Source organism: Pipistrellus hanaki, assembly GCF_964339955.1.
Source record: "Pipistrellus hanaki genome assembly, chromosome: 16".
NCBI classification, from domain to species: domain Eukaryota; kingdom Metazoa; phylum Chordata; class Mammalia; order Chiroptera; family Vespertilionidae; genus Pipistrellus; species Pipistrellus hanaki.
Genome location: NC_140518.1, coordinates 6235213 through 6249191, shown reverse-complemented (window position 1 = coordinate 6249191; position 13979 = coordinate 6235213). Strand labels below are relative to the sequence as shown.

The following is a 13979-nucleotide window of genomic DNA, read 5'->3' as shown; positions in this document are numbered from 1 at the left end:
GGACAATATGGGCAGAAAGTCAATAGTCAATGACAAAATTAAAAGCTATAAAAGTGTACTTTAGATCAAACTACTTATAGCTGAGTAAATATGCTATAGGGTATGTAAACCTACCATTACAACTTTAAAGAACCAGAAGTTATGTCACATTTACACCTATTTTCTTGAAGGAAGTAATTCCAGCCCCACCTCTATTCTAACCATTTACTGTCCTTATATTTTAGAAAATGTACCATACAAACATATTTTAGATACAAGAAAGAAGATGAAAATACAAGTGAAATTATGAATGCTTCAGATCTTTGAAATTTCATCCTAAGCGCCTTAACTCCCACTGTTTCTCTATAGACAAAGCAAGATGGACTAGAGTCCGTGATATGGATCATCACTTGCAGCTGGTCTGCTACATAATTTTATCACCCATTCAAAATGCCCTTCTACCTGGACGGCAGAAATCCTTCTGTGAAATATCTCTACATTCTATGTAATAGGTATCACAAGTGGGTGGAGAGAGCTTGAATTATCATGCTTTAACATTTTTTCATTTCAGAAATCCTATAATAAAAAAATCTGCTATTTACTATAAATATTAGTAATAGATGGCAAAACAATTGTGAGAAATATGAATGCAAAGTAAAACTTAAATACAACAGTAATTAAAAAATTACACAATTTGAGAATATTATTTGTCACTTCCTCACTTTATAAATGAGACCAAAAAATGCTGTTTTTTTTTTTTTTTAAAGGGTAAGGCTCTAATAGTATTCAATAAAATTATCATAAGCATATTTTTTCTAACATGTGAAATTAGTTTTAATCTTCCAAAACTACAGAGATTATTTACATATGTCTACATTTTAAAAATTAAGATGGTAATAAATCCAATTTGTATCATTCAAAACAATGCATCAGGCAGAAGAAAGATTACACTTACACTGATCTCACTGATTTACTTTCACGTTTCAGGGTGTGGAAATGAAACTTTGCTATTGTATACACCTGCTGCTTCCAAAGGCTCATGGTGCTCACTAGGGAAGCCTTGGTTTCAGAAAGCATGAGTAAGCTCTGCTCCATCTCATCAAAAGATTTTGAATCCACTTCTTCCTCAAGTGACTGCTGAGTAAATACGCTATAATCTATTTGCCAAAACAAAAGGATAGAAAATTATGATCTATTCCTTGAAATAACGAAAATCTTTCTGAAACAGGTAAATGTTAAAAGACGCACACATCTGGCAGTGATATAGGTCAAATGGAACTCTCATATTCTTTGGCAATATTATTAAAAACTGAACAAATGCATAGCTTGCAACCCCTGAAATTCTATTAGGTATAAACCCCACAGAGATATGTACATATGTTCACCGAAACACATGTAAAAGAATATTCTTAACCATTACCCTATCCAGAACAGCCATAAAGTGGGAAGAACCCAAAGGCTATCAAATGTGATAAATTGTGAACAATTCCTGTAGTAAAATAGTATAAAACAATGAAAGCAAACAAACCACTGTCCAAATACAGTAGTAGAAATCTTATAAATACAATATTAAATAAAAGAAGCCAAACACAAAAGAGACATGCTAAGAGTGATTTCATTAGACCAGTTATTTTCAACCAGTATGCAAAACCTGCCCGACTGGTATGGCTGTGGTTGAGCGTTGGGCCATAAACCAAGAGGTCCTGTGTCTGATTCCCAGTCAGGGCACAGGCCAAGGCTGAAGGCTTGATCCCCAGTAGGGGACGTACAGGAGGCAGCTCATCAATGATTCTCTTATTCACATTTCTATCTTGCTATTCCTTCCCCCCTCTCTCTAAAATATCAAAATACCTGATGACTGTCAAATAAAAAAATGATACCACTAATACAACAATAGCCATCCAAAACGAATGAATCAAAATTATACTTATTATTTTGTCAGACTGTTAAAAAATATACTTTTTGGTATGCCACAGTAATTAATTTGTGTGCCATGAGAAGAAAAAGATTGAAAATCACTGTATCAGACCAAGAATAGACAAAACTAGTCAATGAAGATAGAAATCAAGGTGCTATTTTTATAACTGACTTAATTTCAAACAGATAAAAAATAATAAAAAGAGATGAAAAGTGGCTTCCATATGAGAGCCACAGTGACTTTTTGGGTTTACGCTAAATTAAAAAAATAAACATTTAAAATCTGAAGAGTGGCATGGAGTAATGCATAAAATAGTATTTACATACAACCTGGTTGTCCTGGCACCCTACTAATTTACCAGTTTAGATGAATGACTTTGTAAGATGAACAAGTCTAACCGCTCTCCCTAAAATGTATTGTTACTTTTGTTTTTACCTGCTTGGTCTATTTCTGCTTCAACTTCTAGATTTAAGAATACATCTTCCAAAGTCGTCATGGAAACACCATAAGAAATAACACCCAAACTCGAATGAGTGTCTAGAGCAGAAAATAAACCTGAAAGAAAATATAAAAGAATGTTGTATAGTTAAACATACTGTCATGAATTATTCTTAAATATCATTTTAAAAACAGGATGTGTCTAAATTTACTCTGCTGGCACAGTGGTCCTCAATTTAACATTCTTATAAATTGCTAAGAGCCCAAGGAATGCTTGTTTATAGAAATATGTTAGACATTAATTATAAATGAAAAAAAATATTTTATGGGACAGAATGATAGGCAGGGTACATTAAGTTAGCATAGGTAATTCCATCCAGTTAGTTAATGATTCTAATTTATTTCTTGAAAGAAACCAATTAAACTAACAAAAAATTTCTATCTGATTATGAGATAAATGCTATGAGAATTCTGCACAACATATGTACGGTAGTAATATCTTTTTGGTTCCTAAGAGATCCCTAAACAGATATACTGGTAAGAGGCTGAGTTTCAGTTCTACATTATAAAGTGAAAAGCTAATAAAATAACTCAATGGTTTAACATATAATAATGTACTTTATCATGAAATCAAGAAAAAGGAAAAAGAACTTGAGGACATACACAATTATATATGTGGTATGTATATACATGTAAAAATATATGTGTATATATATGTCTATGTACACACACAAATCTTATTCTGAAGCCTACAAATATAGCAATTTCTTTCTTTCTTAACAAAGCAAACACATTTACCAAAGTTAACATATTAGTTTCTTGCATGCTGTTTGTAAAAAGAAAAGAAACATGTTAGCTAGTAGTATTTCTGATTTTCTAAAACAAAATAAAGTAGAAACAGATTATTAAATCTGGGCACCTGGGAGCATGTAAATATTACACAGAAAAGTAAAAAAGTAAACAAATCCTACTCCTAATGCAAGACCTTAGTGCAACCACCAAGAAATTGAAAATAGGTAATACCTGCAAATTTGTCCATGTCCTTGAAAGGCAAGCTATACACAAGTTGCTGGTCATTCTGTTGTAATAAAGTAGCTCCAGGTACATGTTGTTTAACCAGAGAAGAGAGAGATTCTGTGGCACAGTATCTGTCTATGTACATGCTAGAGAAACAAAAAATCATATTTTTTTGTGCTTACTCAGTAAATAACCAAAAAGCAAACTCTGAATGCTTTAAAGTTAGTGCCAAAAAAGTAAAACGGTCCAAGGCACATTAGTGCAAGCCCTAAGTATAACAACAATAGATCAAGAATAAAATAAAGAATAGAGCCAATAAAGAATGGATAGATACCTCAGACGGTAGCCAATCCCCCATTTACTTTTGAGAAACATTGAGGAACCAACACATTTCAACATTCCTTGTGATATAACAGCTTTCCTATCTGCAAACAGAAATTTGCATTTCAAATTTTAATTTAGTAACAGCATTAATAACTGGCATTCATATTTTATGGATTACTATAATGAGAACCAATGTATTAATTAGTCCAGTGGTCGGCAAACTCATTAGTCAACACAGCCAAAGATCAACAGTACAACGATTGAAATTTCTTTTGAGAGCCTAATTTTTTAAACTCAAACTTCTTCTAACACCACTTCTTCAAAATACTTGCCCCGGCCCTGGTATTTTGTGGAAGAGCCACACTCAAGGACCCAAAGAGCTGCATGTAGCTCATGAGTTGCAGTTTGCCGACCATGGTATTAGTTGATTAAATTATCACAACAACCTTTTGAGGAAAGTGCTAGGTTATCATCACCTGCTTTTTAGATGAGACCACTGAGGCAATGAGAAACTATACAATTTGCCCACATTTCACATATTAAATGACAAAGCCAGGAATTGAACCCAACCAGTCTAACTCTTGAGTCTATTTTCCTAATACTGCTCCAAGTATCTCAGAGACTTCCTAAGACTTACTATGCAAGCACTTCCATGATTTCCTTTATAACCAAAGGTAAAAACATGACAAAAAAGCAACAGAAACAAAATGTTAGTTGTTTTAGTAAAGATGCTAATGAAAAAAATGGCATGCCAAATTTATTAGATTACATTATAAGCAGAAAGTGATTGCTCTAGAATTTCAAACTCTTGGACTTTCTCAGTTATTAAAAACTAGTGGCCCGGTGCACGAAATTCGCGCACGGGAGGTAGGGGAGGTGTGCCATGGCGGCCTGAACTCTATCCAATCTGGGACCCCTATGGGGATGTCCGGCTGCTCTTTGGGATTGGGCCTAAACCGGCAGTTGGGACCACAGCTCCTAACCGCTCACATGCCTGCCAGCCTGATCGCCCCCAACTGTCCCCCTACTAGCCTGATCGCCCCCAACTGCCCCCCGCAGGCTTGATTGTCCCCAACTACCCCCCCGCCCCCGCTGGTCTGATTGCCTCCGACTGCCCCCTGCCAGCCTGCTAGCCCCCAACTGCCCCCTCCCCCCTTCTGGCCTACTTGCCCCTAACCACCTCTGCCTTGGCCCCACCACCATGGCTTTGCAATCTGTAATTTGGGTATATGCTAGGCAGAGGGTGCCTATGTGACCAGAGCCAAGTGAATACCTTGGGAAGCAAGTCTCTAAAGAGCTTTCCTCATAGACATTTCACATGTGTTGCTAACAATTCATTGCTGGACAAACTGAGCACGTTCTGTGTGACCACTGTGAAGATTCTTGGAAGCTTGTGTCTGGTTTCCTCTAGACTTTGTCCCATGTGCCTTTTCCTGTTGCTTCTTTGCTTTGTATCTGACAGTTTCACTGTAATATATGCATGAGTGTGACTATGCTGAGTCCTATGCGTTCTCCCAGCAAATGATTAACCCTTGAATAGTCTGAGGGCTTCTTCAATACAAAAAAAATGTAACTTTTAAAAAAGGTTTAAACCTTTCTTAAGAGCACCAGCTTCCTTATTTATTCCTCAAAAAATTGACTTTTCTATGTCCAATCTCCCATTTGGCCCCATGACCTTATCCTTCAAAAATAAAAGTAAAAAATCTTACCAGCAAGAATGTCAGCTTCATCCATGAAATGAGTACTAAACACTGTAACTCGATTAGATTTTCTGTATTTTAGAAGATTCCAAACAATATGACGAGAACAGGGGTCCATTCCAGCTGTTGGCTCATCTAGCAAGAGTATCTGTGTGAAACGACAAGGGGAGGGCAGGGAATCCTCATGAAACTAAATATACAAAACTTGTGTGAACTTAAAGCTTCCCCATTTCAAGTTATTATTTCCAACTAGAACTCTATCAGTTCTGAGTTTTTTGCTCATATTTGAGCCTAGATTTTAAAGTTATCAGTTTGGCAAATGAATATTTTCCTTGCTTTAATTATAAAAGACTAATATATAAGGTAACATATAAGTGTAATAATCAGATAAACTTAAAACAAAACATTAAGTAGATTATTTTTATCTGAACAATCAAATGCTGTAAATATAACAGCTGCTTGTTAGAGAAGCAATTTGTTTTAAACATATTTTCAATTTCAAAAGAACATGGTGGTGAAGGTTGGGAGAAAGATAAATGAACATAAAGCCAGAACCCAGAGCCGTCCCTGAGCTGCAGCAGCAAGAACAAATGTGACAGGATGGTAGGGTCCCTGGATCTCCTAGCTGCAGGCATGTACCTTGCAGTTTTCTAGCACTTTGCAAAGGATTTTATCAGCTAGTTATGTTTCTAAGGACGGAGAATGGCACCAAAGAGACACATACAAAAGTAAATCAGCAGGGCAGTGAAAAACAAAACAATTCTTTTCATTCTATTTTAAGAATTTTATTATGAACTATTACAGATATACAGTAAACTATAGAGAATAACAGAACAATACTGTTATATCCACCAGTGAAATTTAACAAATCTTATTTCTGGCCATATTTTCCTCAGATCTTTTTTTTAAATAAATAAAATTTCACAGCTGTATCTAAAGGCCACCCATTCCATTCCTCTTCCCAGTGGTGACCACTAACGTAAAGATGTTATGCATCTTTCTGAATTCAAAATTAAAGCCTTATTACTATAATTACATTTATAACATACAGTGTTTTATGCATGTTTAAACTTCATAATGTGTGCGTATATACATCTTGCTACAACCTATATTTTTATTTAGCATAACTTAAATTTATGGCATCAGTGACACAATGTTTGTTTACCTTTGGATTGCCAAGAACAGCAATTCCTAAAGACAGTTTTCTTTTTTGACCACCACTTAATTTTTTAGCTTGATTATCTTTGATAGCCTGCATGTCTAAATCCAGTAAAACCTTTTGCACCTGTAAAAGCAAAACGTGAACAATGTTATTTTTAAAAGCACACCATTTACATAATTATCACTATTAGTTTCTAAGTGTTCCAATTTTAATATCAGCCTTTAAAATGTTATCTTAGTGCAGAATTTAATTTTGACACATATTCATATGTACTTTTGAAATAACAGATAAAAAGGTTCCTGAAGGAAAGGTCTGTTTTACTTTCGTGTGATTTCCTGGGTAGTGGGGAAGGGGATCATTGCAAAGGCTGTGTGTAGGGGGAGATGATGTGAAAGGGAAGGAAGAAAAGAAAAACCTATATTGAAGACTAGCATCCTCCAAATGAAACAAGGACAGTTTCATATGTGCAAAATCTTTACTCAAAATTCTAATTCTTTGTAAGGATTTTGTTTACTGACTCAAAATAGGCTTTTTACTTAGATTTTCAAGCGTATTTTTATTACAAAAGGCTGCTAATTTACAGGGAACAGAAGTAATGAATTCAATATGAATAACATACTTCTTGTATTATATTATTAGCTGGTATTCCTTTGACTGAAGCCAAAATGGATAAGTTTTCTTCTACTGTCAAAACGTCAAAGTGTATATCTAACTGTGGACAGATGCCAATCATTTTTCTTGCTTCAAACATTTCATCTATTTCTGAGACACTGTGTCCATATATCGATGCAAACCCTAAAACAAAATATATACATTCATATTGAATATATTAGGTATATATGCTTTAATATATTCACTAATAACTCAGTTACTTGTATATTAGACATATAAGAATTAATATAAATTTGGAAATTCAATGCACCCTCATTTCTATACTGTTGGTAATTTACTTCAACTTATAGTTCAATCTCTTCTTCCCTCATTTCCAGGACATATTACATAGTGGAAAGAGCAAGGAGCCAGAAGCTTCATTGGTTTGTTATTCACACTGATATTTCAGTAACTATAATATATTCATTTCCAAGCATTAAACAATAGTTGACAGAACTTAAATGTTAAACTACAATTTAAAAGATTCAGATTCAATATATGGAAATTTGGCCCTTTCTCAAAATAAAAATTGTATCTCTACTCTTTGTTTACTGTGGAAATATGGAACTGCCATATTGAATTCTAATCTACAGGGCAATCGCATATAACAATTATATGTTTGAGGAATTGTTCTTAAAATTCTACTTTAGGAGATGGTTTTGACATTTATTATTCTTTCCTTTTGAACTGTTGTCATATAATTAGAAATCTGGATCTATTTTCTCAACCTGAAATATGTTTTGGTCTCATTTAATATCCAGGTAATTACTTATTTATCCTTCCTTGAAAATGAAAAATCGACACACATACACAATCTGGTAAAATAGGTACAAAATTAGAACCTTTTTACTTTATGATTCATTTTTAATTTTCTATTAAAAACAAGCGTATATAATAAAAAATAAAACACCTTTTTATTTTTAGACTCAGAAGTTGGTTTCAAATATTGATAAAAATCTATCGTACATATTTCAAGGATAATTATATTGTGACACCTTAGTTAACAATACTAATAAAACAAGTAAGATTTTTTTTTTTTTGTCAGAAAATTCTCACCATCAGAAGGTGGACATAGGCCACAAAGAATATTCATCAATGTACTTTTTCCTGTTCCACTGTGTCCAAGTAATGCAGTAATCTGACCCTCATATATGTCAAATGACAAATCTAGTTCAGGGGGGAAAGGAAAAGATTCAAATATAAATTTTATTTCTGTTGAGCTACACAAGATAATTCATACTAGTTAAACAAATCAGTAAATTTAAGACAAATTTAAAGTTACCAGCATATGTACATGTGTTATGCTTAATATTATACCATAATAATAATTACTATAGTAAGTAATATGAACAATAAGTAATAAAAATAAGTTTTTATTTTTTTGTTGTTGTTGTTCCCCTGATTTAAGAGGATGCATAAAATATTGGGGAAGATCTGTACATTTACTTTGGGGAATTTCCCAAAGGAATTAAAATAGATAATAAAACAAAAGTTTCTTCCCAAGAGTATTCATAGGCATGTCAAGAAAACTAGAAATTGGCCAATAGCATAGGAATAGTTAACACTTGACAGATTCAATTTAAATACGAGAAAAATGGAACAAGGTAATGTCATTGGATGGATGTGTCAATTATTGAAGGAGGACAGGAAACAGATCTGAAAACCCAGTTTCACATAGAGGGGTGGGGGAAAGTGGGCATATATTATAGTTGTGAGAACACGAATCACAGAGTTTATTCTTATATTTTTATTTATTAAGCATTGCATTATTTATTCATATTAAGCTATAATCCTACTTTTGCCCACCCCTATAAGTATAGTCCTTCATTTAATGAAGGTGATCTAGGATTTAGTATCCCTAGAGCTGTAGGCCAGAAGTAAAAATGAATCATCTCTGGAAGATTATTTGCACAGGTAGGGTTCCAATATAGCACTCAGCCAAAAATAATCAGAGCAAGATAAGACCAAAAACCAACAGAAAAGATAAGCAATAAAAATAGATTTAGAGGAGATGTATATACTGGCACCATATGAGAAGATTTAAAATCATTAGCTATCACAGTCAGAAAAGAATTTTGCAAAGAACTAAAAACTACATAAAAGAACCAAGTGGAAAGACAAAAACTGTAAAAGATAAGTGAAAAAGATTTCAATAGCTTTCCAACTATAGGGAAAATCAGTGAATGACAAGAAAAGTCAGAAGAAAATACCTAAACTAGAGCACAGAGATAAAAGTGTAAAAAATTTGAAAAAGAGAATAAAAGACAAATGGAATAAAGTGAAAATTTATAGCAAGTAACAAGAGAGAAAAATAGGACAAAATATTGAAAAAGAAATGGCTGAGAATTCTCTAAAACAGAAGACATCAAGCCACAGATTTAAGATGCACTATATAACGCAGAATAAAGGTAAAAACAAAAACATCACCAATGTTGCATATAGTAAAACTGCTGAAAACCAAAAAACAAACAGAAAGATCTTAAATCAATAACACTAGTTAGTAGGTAAATGCAAATTAAACCTTGTTAACGTATCAGTGTATTCTACCACAGCAGCTAAAGTTAAAACCACTGACAATACCAAAGGTTGGTGAGGAACTGTCATACATTCTGGTCATAGCAAACGAGGATACCAGTTTTAGAAAAATGTTCCAGTTCCTACTGGAACAAAGTTAAACATATGACAGAGCAATTCTACTCATGACCTAGATATTCTACTCAAGTATAGTCATGCACCACTTAATGATGGCCATATATTCTAGAAAATGCATTATTAGGTAATTTCGTCCTTGTGTGAACATCATAGTGTACTTATACAACGAGCTATACTCTTACACCACTGGCAGTGCAGATTTGTTGACACCAACATCACCACAACACCAGTAAAGCTTTGCGCTACAATGTCACAAAACTACCATGTCACTAGGTGATGGGAATTTCTCATCTCCCATTTATAATCTTACTAGAGGCCTGGTGCATGAAATTTGTGCACAGGTAGGGTTCCAAGGCCTGGCTGGTGATCAGGGCCGATCTCTGGGGTGACTGGCAGGGTTATTGGAGGCCCCTGCTGGCTGGCCTGGTACCACTTGCTTGCCGGCCTGCCCCGCCTCCTGCCACCACCTGCTGCCACTGCTGGTCACCTCCCTCTGCAGGGTGGCTGGTGGAGCGATTAGGGTGGCCCTGCTGGCACCCGCCTTGGCTGTCCTGGAGTCTGTGGGCAGGGGGAAGCTCGTGCATTGAGCATCTGTCCCCTGGTGGTCAGTGAGAATCATAGCAACCAGTCATTCTACTGGTCTTTCTACTGTTCGTTAAATTTGCATATTAGGCTTTTATTATTTAGGATGGGACCACCTTCATATATGTGATCATTCCTGTCCTCTACCAAGCAGCTTACTCTGTCTCTGTAAGTATATGCATAAAGTATATATGTTCTGTTGGTTCTGAAGAACCCAGACTGACCCATTGCTATATAACTACAATTCTCAGGGCAGCCCCTCACAAAAAAAGAATTATTACTCACAAAGTATCAACAGTGGCGAGGCTGAGAAACCCTGTGTTAAGCCAAAAGAAAAAAAAAAGCAACTAATCTATATACTCATGCATAATAATAAAAGAATAGGTGAATATTTTTCATTTTAACAGTTATTACTTTTTCCTTTTACTACTTTGATGTTAGTTGTATTATGAATATTAATCACATAAATAAATGTTAAGTATCCCCAAAGGAAAAAGAGAAAATTGTGATAAAGAAGCTTAAATTTCCCACAAATTATTTTTCCATTTGTAGTTTAATACTAAGGAAAGCTACTTACTTCTCAAAGCCTCCACACTGTCACCTTTCTTTCTGTAGGTCTTCTGAATACCATTGATTCTGAAAAAACACCATTTTCTACTTTAAGTATTTAAAGCAATTTATAAATGTGTGTTTCCAGGTACATCTTTAAATCAAATCTGTCATATTTTTTAAGAATAATAATGAAGTATCTACCTACCTACTAAAATAATTAATCAAAGAGAGTGAATAATAATGATAAAAGCATTTGTAAAGAAACAAACAAAAAACAAAATACAAGACAAAAATATAGTATCCCTCTCCATTTAGATGTCATTCATTCATTTTTCATAAGCAAACCTCTAAAACAAAATGAAGCATTTAACTCAAGCAATTTAGAAATTTCTTTTCATCTTTGATACTTCTCTGTTTGCAACTAATCAAATACTTGATTTTAGGCAGGTTAAAAAACAATTTATCAGCACACATTTCAAACTGTAAATAAATGTGAAGTTATTCTCTCATTCCACTTTAAATGTTTTAGATATTTTACAGAATGGTTTTATTAACCAGTTTGAGTTTTACCCTTGAAAAGGCAGACCATTCGCCCACTAATTATATCCTAAGTATTTCCTTCTCCCCAGATTTTATACATTTTTCTTAAACTGAAAGAACAAATTCACTTTTTTCTTTCATTTTTCTTTCTGCTCTTTTTCTCATTACTTTTTAATTTGGTTTTGACTGACCTAGCAAGAGAGTGATTAATCTTTTTGGTTCTTAGAAATTAAACAGATATTCTAATTATGACACAATATCTAAGGGTCTATGAAATTAACAGAGCACCATTTCATATGTTTTACAACTTAGATTAACATATCCTGAATTAAATTATAGTTAATACATACTGTCTTAATCCAATACCGAGAAAGTTTAAAACAACTTAATTGTGTAAACACCCGTTTTATTACTTTAAAATCTTTTCCTTAAGATGAAAATTTCAAACCTAGCAACAACCTTATTCTAAAAGGTCGCAAAAAAGGTAAGAACTTAAAAGTTCTTTTTAGCACTGTTTTAAAAATCATGAAATGTGTACCAAATCTCCTAAGATAAAATATTTACACAGCTTATTTAAAATATAGGATTTTAAATGTGGCATGTTCCATCAGCAATTCTTGTACCTAAATTGCCAAAAATTAAATCATACCTTATGGCTTCTTTTCCTATAAATTCTGAAGAAACAGGCTCAACAATTTCACTAAAACTAATATTCCCATTAACATTGCCCTCTGATAATTCTTTATAATTTCTTTTGTTCTTTGACCAATATGATGGCTTCAGAAAATATAAAGATGATCTCCGTAAGCCAAATTCCCCTGAAAAATAAAAAAACTGAATTATCATAACGAACTTTCTGAAAACCAGTTTTATAATCATAAAGGCAATATGTGAAATATATAACCTAAATCTTGTTTAGAGATAAAGTACTAAGTCAATACTGAGATATAAAATCAATAAATAGTTTCAGAGTTGCTGAGAGTGCATGGAGTGTAAATGTGAGTAAAGCACATTTTTCCCTAAAGGAACATAAATCTGTATGAGTACACGTATACAAAGTGGCTAAAACAATGCAGAGTGTGAAGCATGTCATCCACAATGCTAATAAGAGTCAAGAAGAGGAAACATTTATATCTGGCTAGGGGAAATATTTTGAAAGCTTGAACGTACTATCTTAGAGAGTCTACGAAAACAGGAAGTTTTTAGAAAAGTTAATATAGTTCATAGAGAAGACTTTTTAGAATTAGGAGAATAATACATCAATAGGACAAACACAGGAGACTTATATATGGTAGACAGTGATAGTTGCCCACATAGCATGTACCCATTTTCCCCATTTTCTTCCCCAAAACTGACACTTTAAGAATATCCACTCCTAGATGGCCACATTTCAAAGAAATCTGATCCTAATTACCCAGAAGATTCTAATCGATCTAATCATTTCTTGACATGCTCTAGTGATTGCTATTGCCCCAGCCATAAGCATGTAACCAATCAGACAGAAGCAGCAAAGGGCTTAGTTGGGAGAAAGTTTCGCCCTCCCTCTTCCACTGGCCATGAAACAAAGAAGAATAAAACCCTGAGGTCATGAGGAGAGCAAATCTGCCAAACTAGAGACTAAGCTGGAAAAAACATGGGGACAGTGGGTCCCAGATGACATGGTTGAGCAAGTCAAACAACTTGAAAGCCATCCTATCTCTGGACTTCTTTGAAGTAAAAAACAATTGATTTCCTTTTTTTGTTTAAGCCAATAAGAAAAGATTTTCTGCTATGAGTAGCTGAAAACTATCCAATACACTGGATATGTGTTTAAATAGGTAAATAGGACTGTACTAATGAATATTAAGTTAATACGGAGAGGGTGATTAGAAGAGATTAAATATCAATATATACAAGTATTGTGGAGGACATTAACATATATTATAATAAGTTTCTATTTAACTAGAAATATCTATTTAATAAGGATATGCTCACTAAGGATTTTGAGTGGGTAATTAACCTGATTAAAGGAAATACTGAAGTTCTTAGACTTAAGGTAAGTAATTAGATGAGAGTCTATACTAGTGCTACCTAATACAACTTTCAGCAATGATAGAAATGTCTTATATCTATGCTGGACGATATGGTAATTAACAGGCCATATGTGGCTACTAAGCACTTGCAATGTGGCTGTGCTATGAGGAAATGAATTGTTAATTTATTCTACTTAATTTAAATTTTAAGTTACATGTGCTTAGCAGTTACCATATAAAACAGTGCAAGTCTAGAACACAGACAAAAATAATGAACTCAAGGGGAAAAGTAGTAAGGGTACTGCATAATATTTTGAATCTATAGGCATTTGCTTTATCAGTGATATTCATCTCATGGAACACAAAAACTAATTACTAGAATTGAGTGGCACACCAAAAGATGTTGTATCTTTTGTTGGCCAGACCCCCCCAAAAAAGGTATAGTTTTGATT

The 13979-nt window shown here is 33.9% G+C and overlaps 1 protein-coding gene across 3 annotated transcripts in view; it reads right to left on the bottom strand.

The window, feature by feature from the left end:
* ABCA5 (ATP binding cassette subfamily A member 5) overlaps window positions 1–13979 on the bottom strand; it is a 55555-nt gene that overhangs the window by 25182 nt on the left and 16394 nt on the right. For all 3 annotated transcript variants that reach the window (XM_084863080.1, XM_084863081.1, XM_084863082.1), the window contains 10 exons: window positions 12165–12333; window positions 11001–11059; window positions 8246–8356; window positions 7158–7333; window positions 6542–6661; window positions 5386–5524; window positions 3687–3777; window positions 3359–3498; window positions 2333–2452; window positions 935–1136 (listed from right to left, as the gene is read on the bottom strand). In XM_084863080.1, coding sequence (XP_084719206.1) covers window positions 935–1136; window positions 2333–2452; window positions 3359–3498; window positions 3687–3777; window positions 5386–5524; window positions 6542–6661; window positions 7158–7333; window positions 8246–8356; window positions 11001–11059; window positions 12165–12333 — 1327 coding nt within the window. The remainder of the gene's footprint in view (window positions 1–934; window positions 1137–2332; window positions 2453–3358; window positions 3499–3686; window positions 3778–5385; window positions 5525–6541; window positions 6662–7157; window positions 7334–8245; window positions 8357–11000; window positions 11060–12164; window positions 12334–13979) is intronic.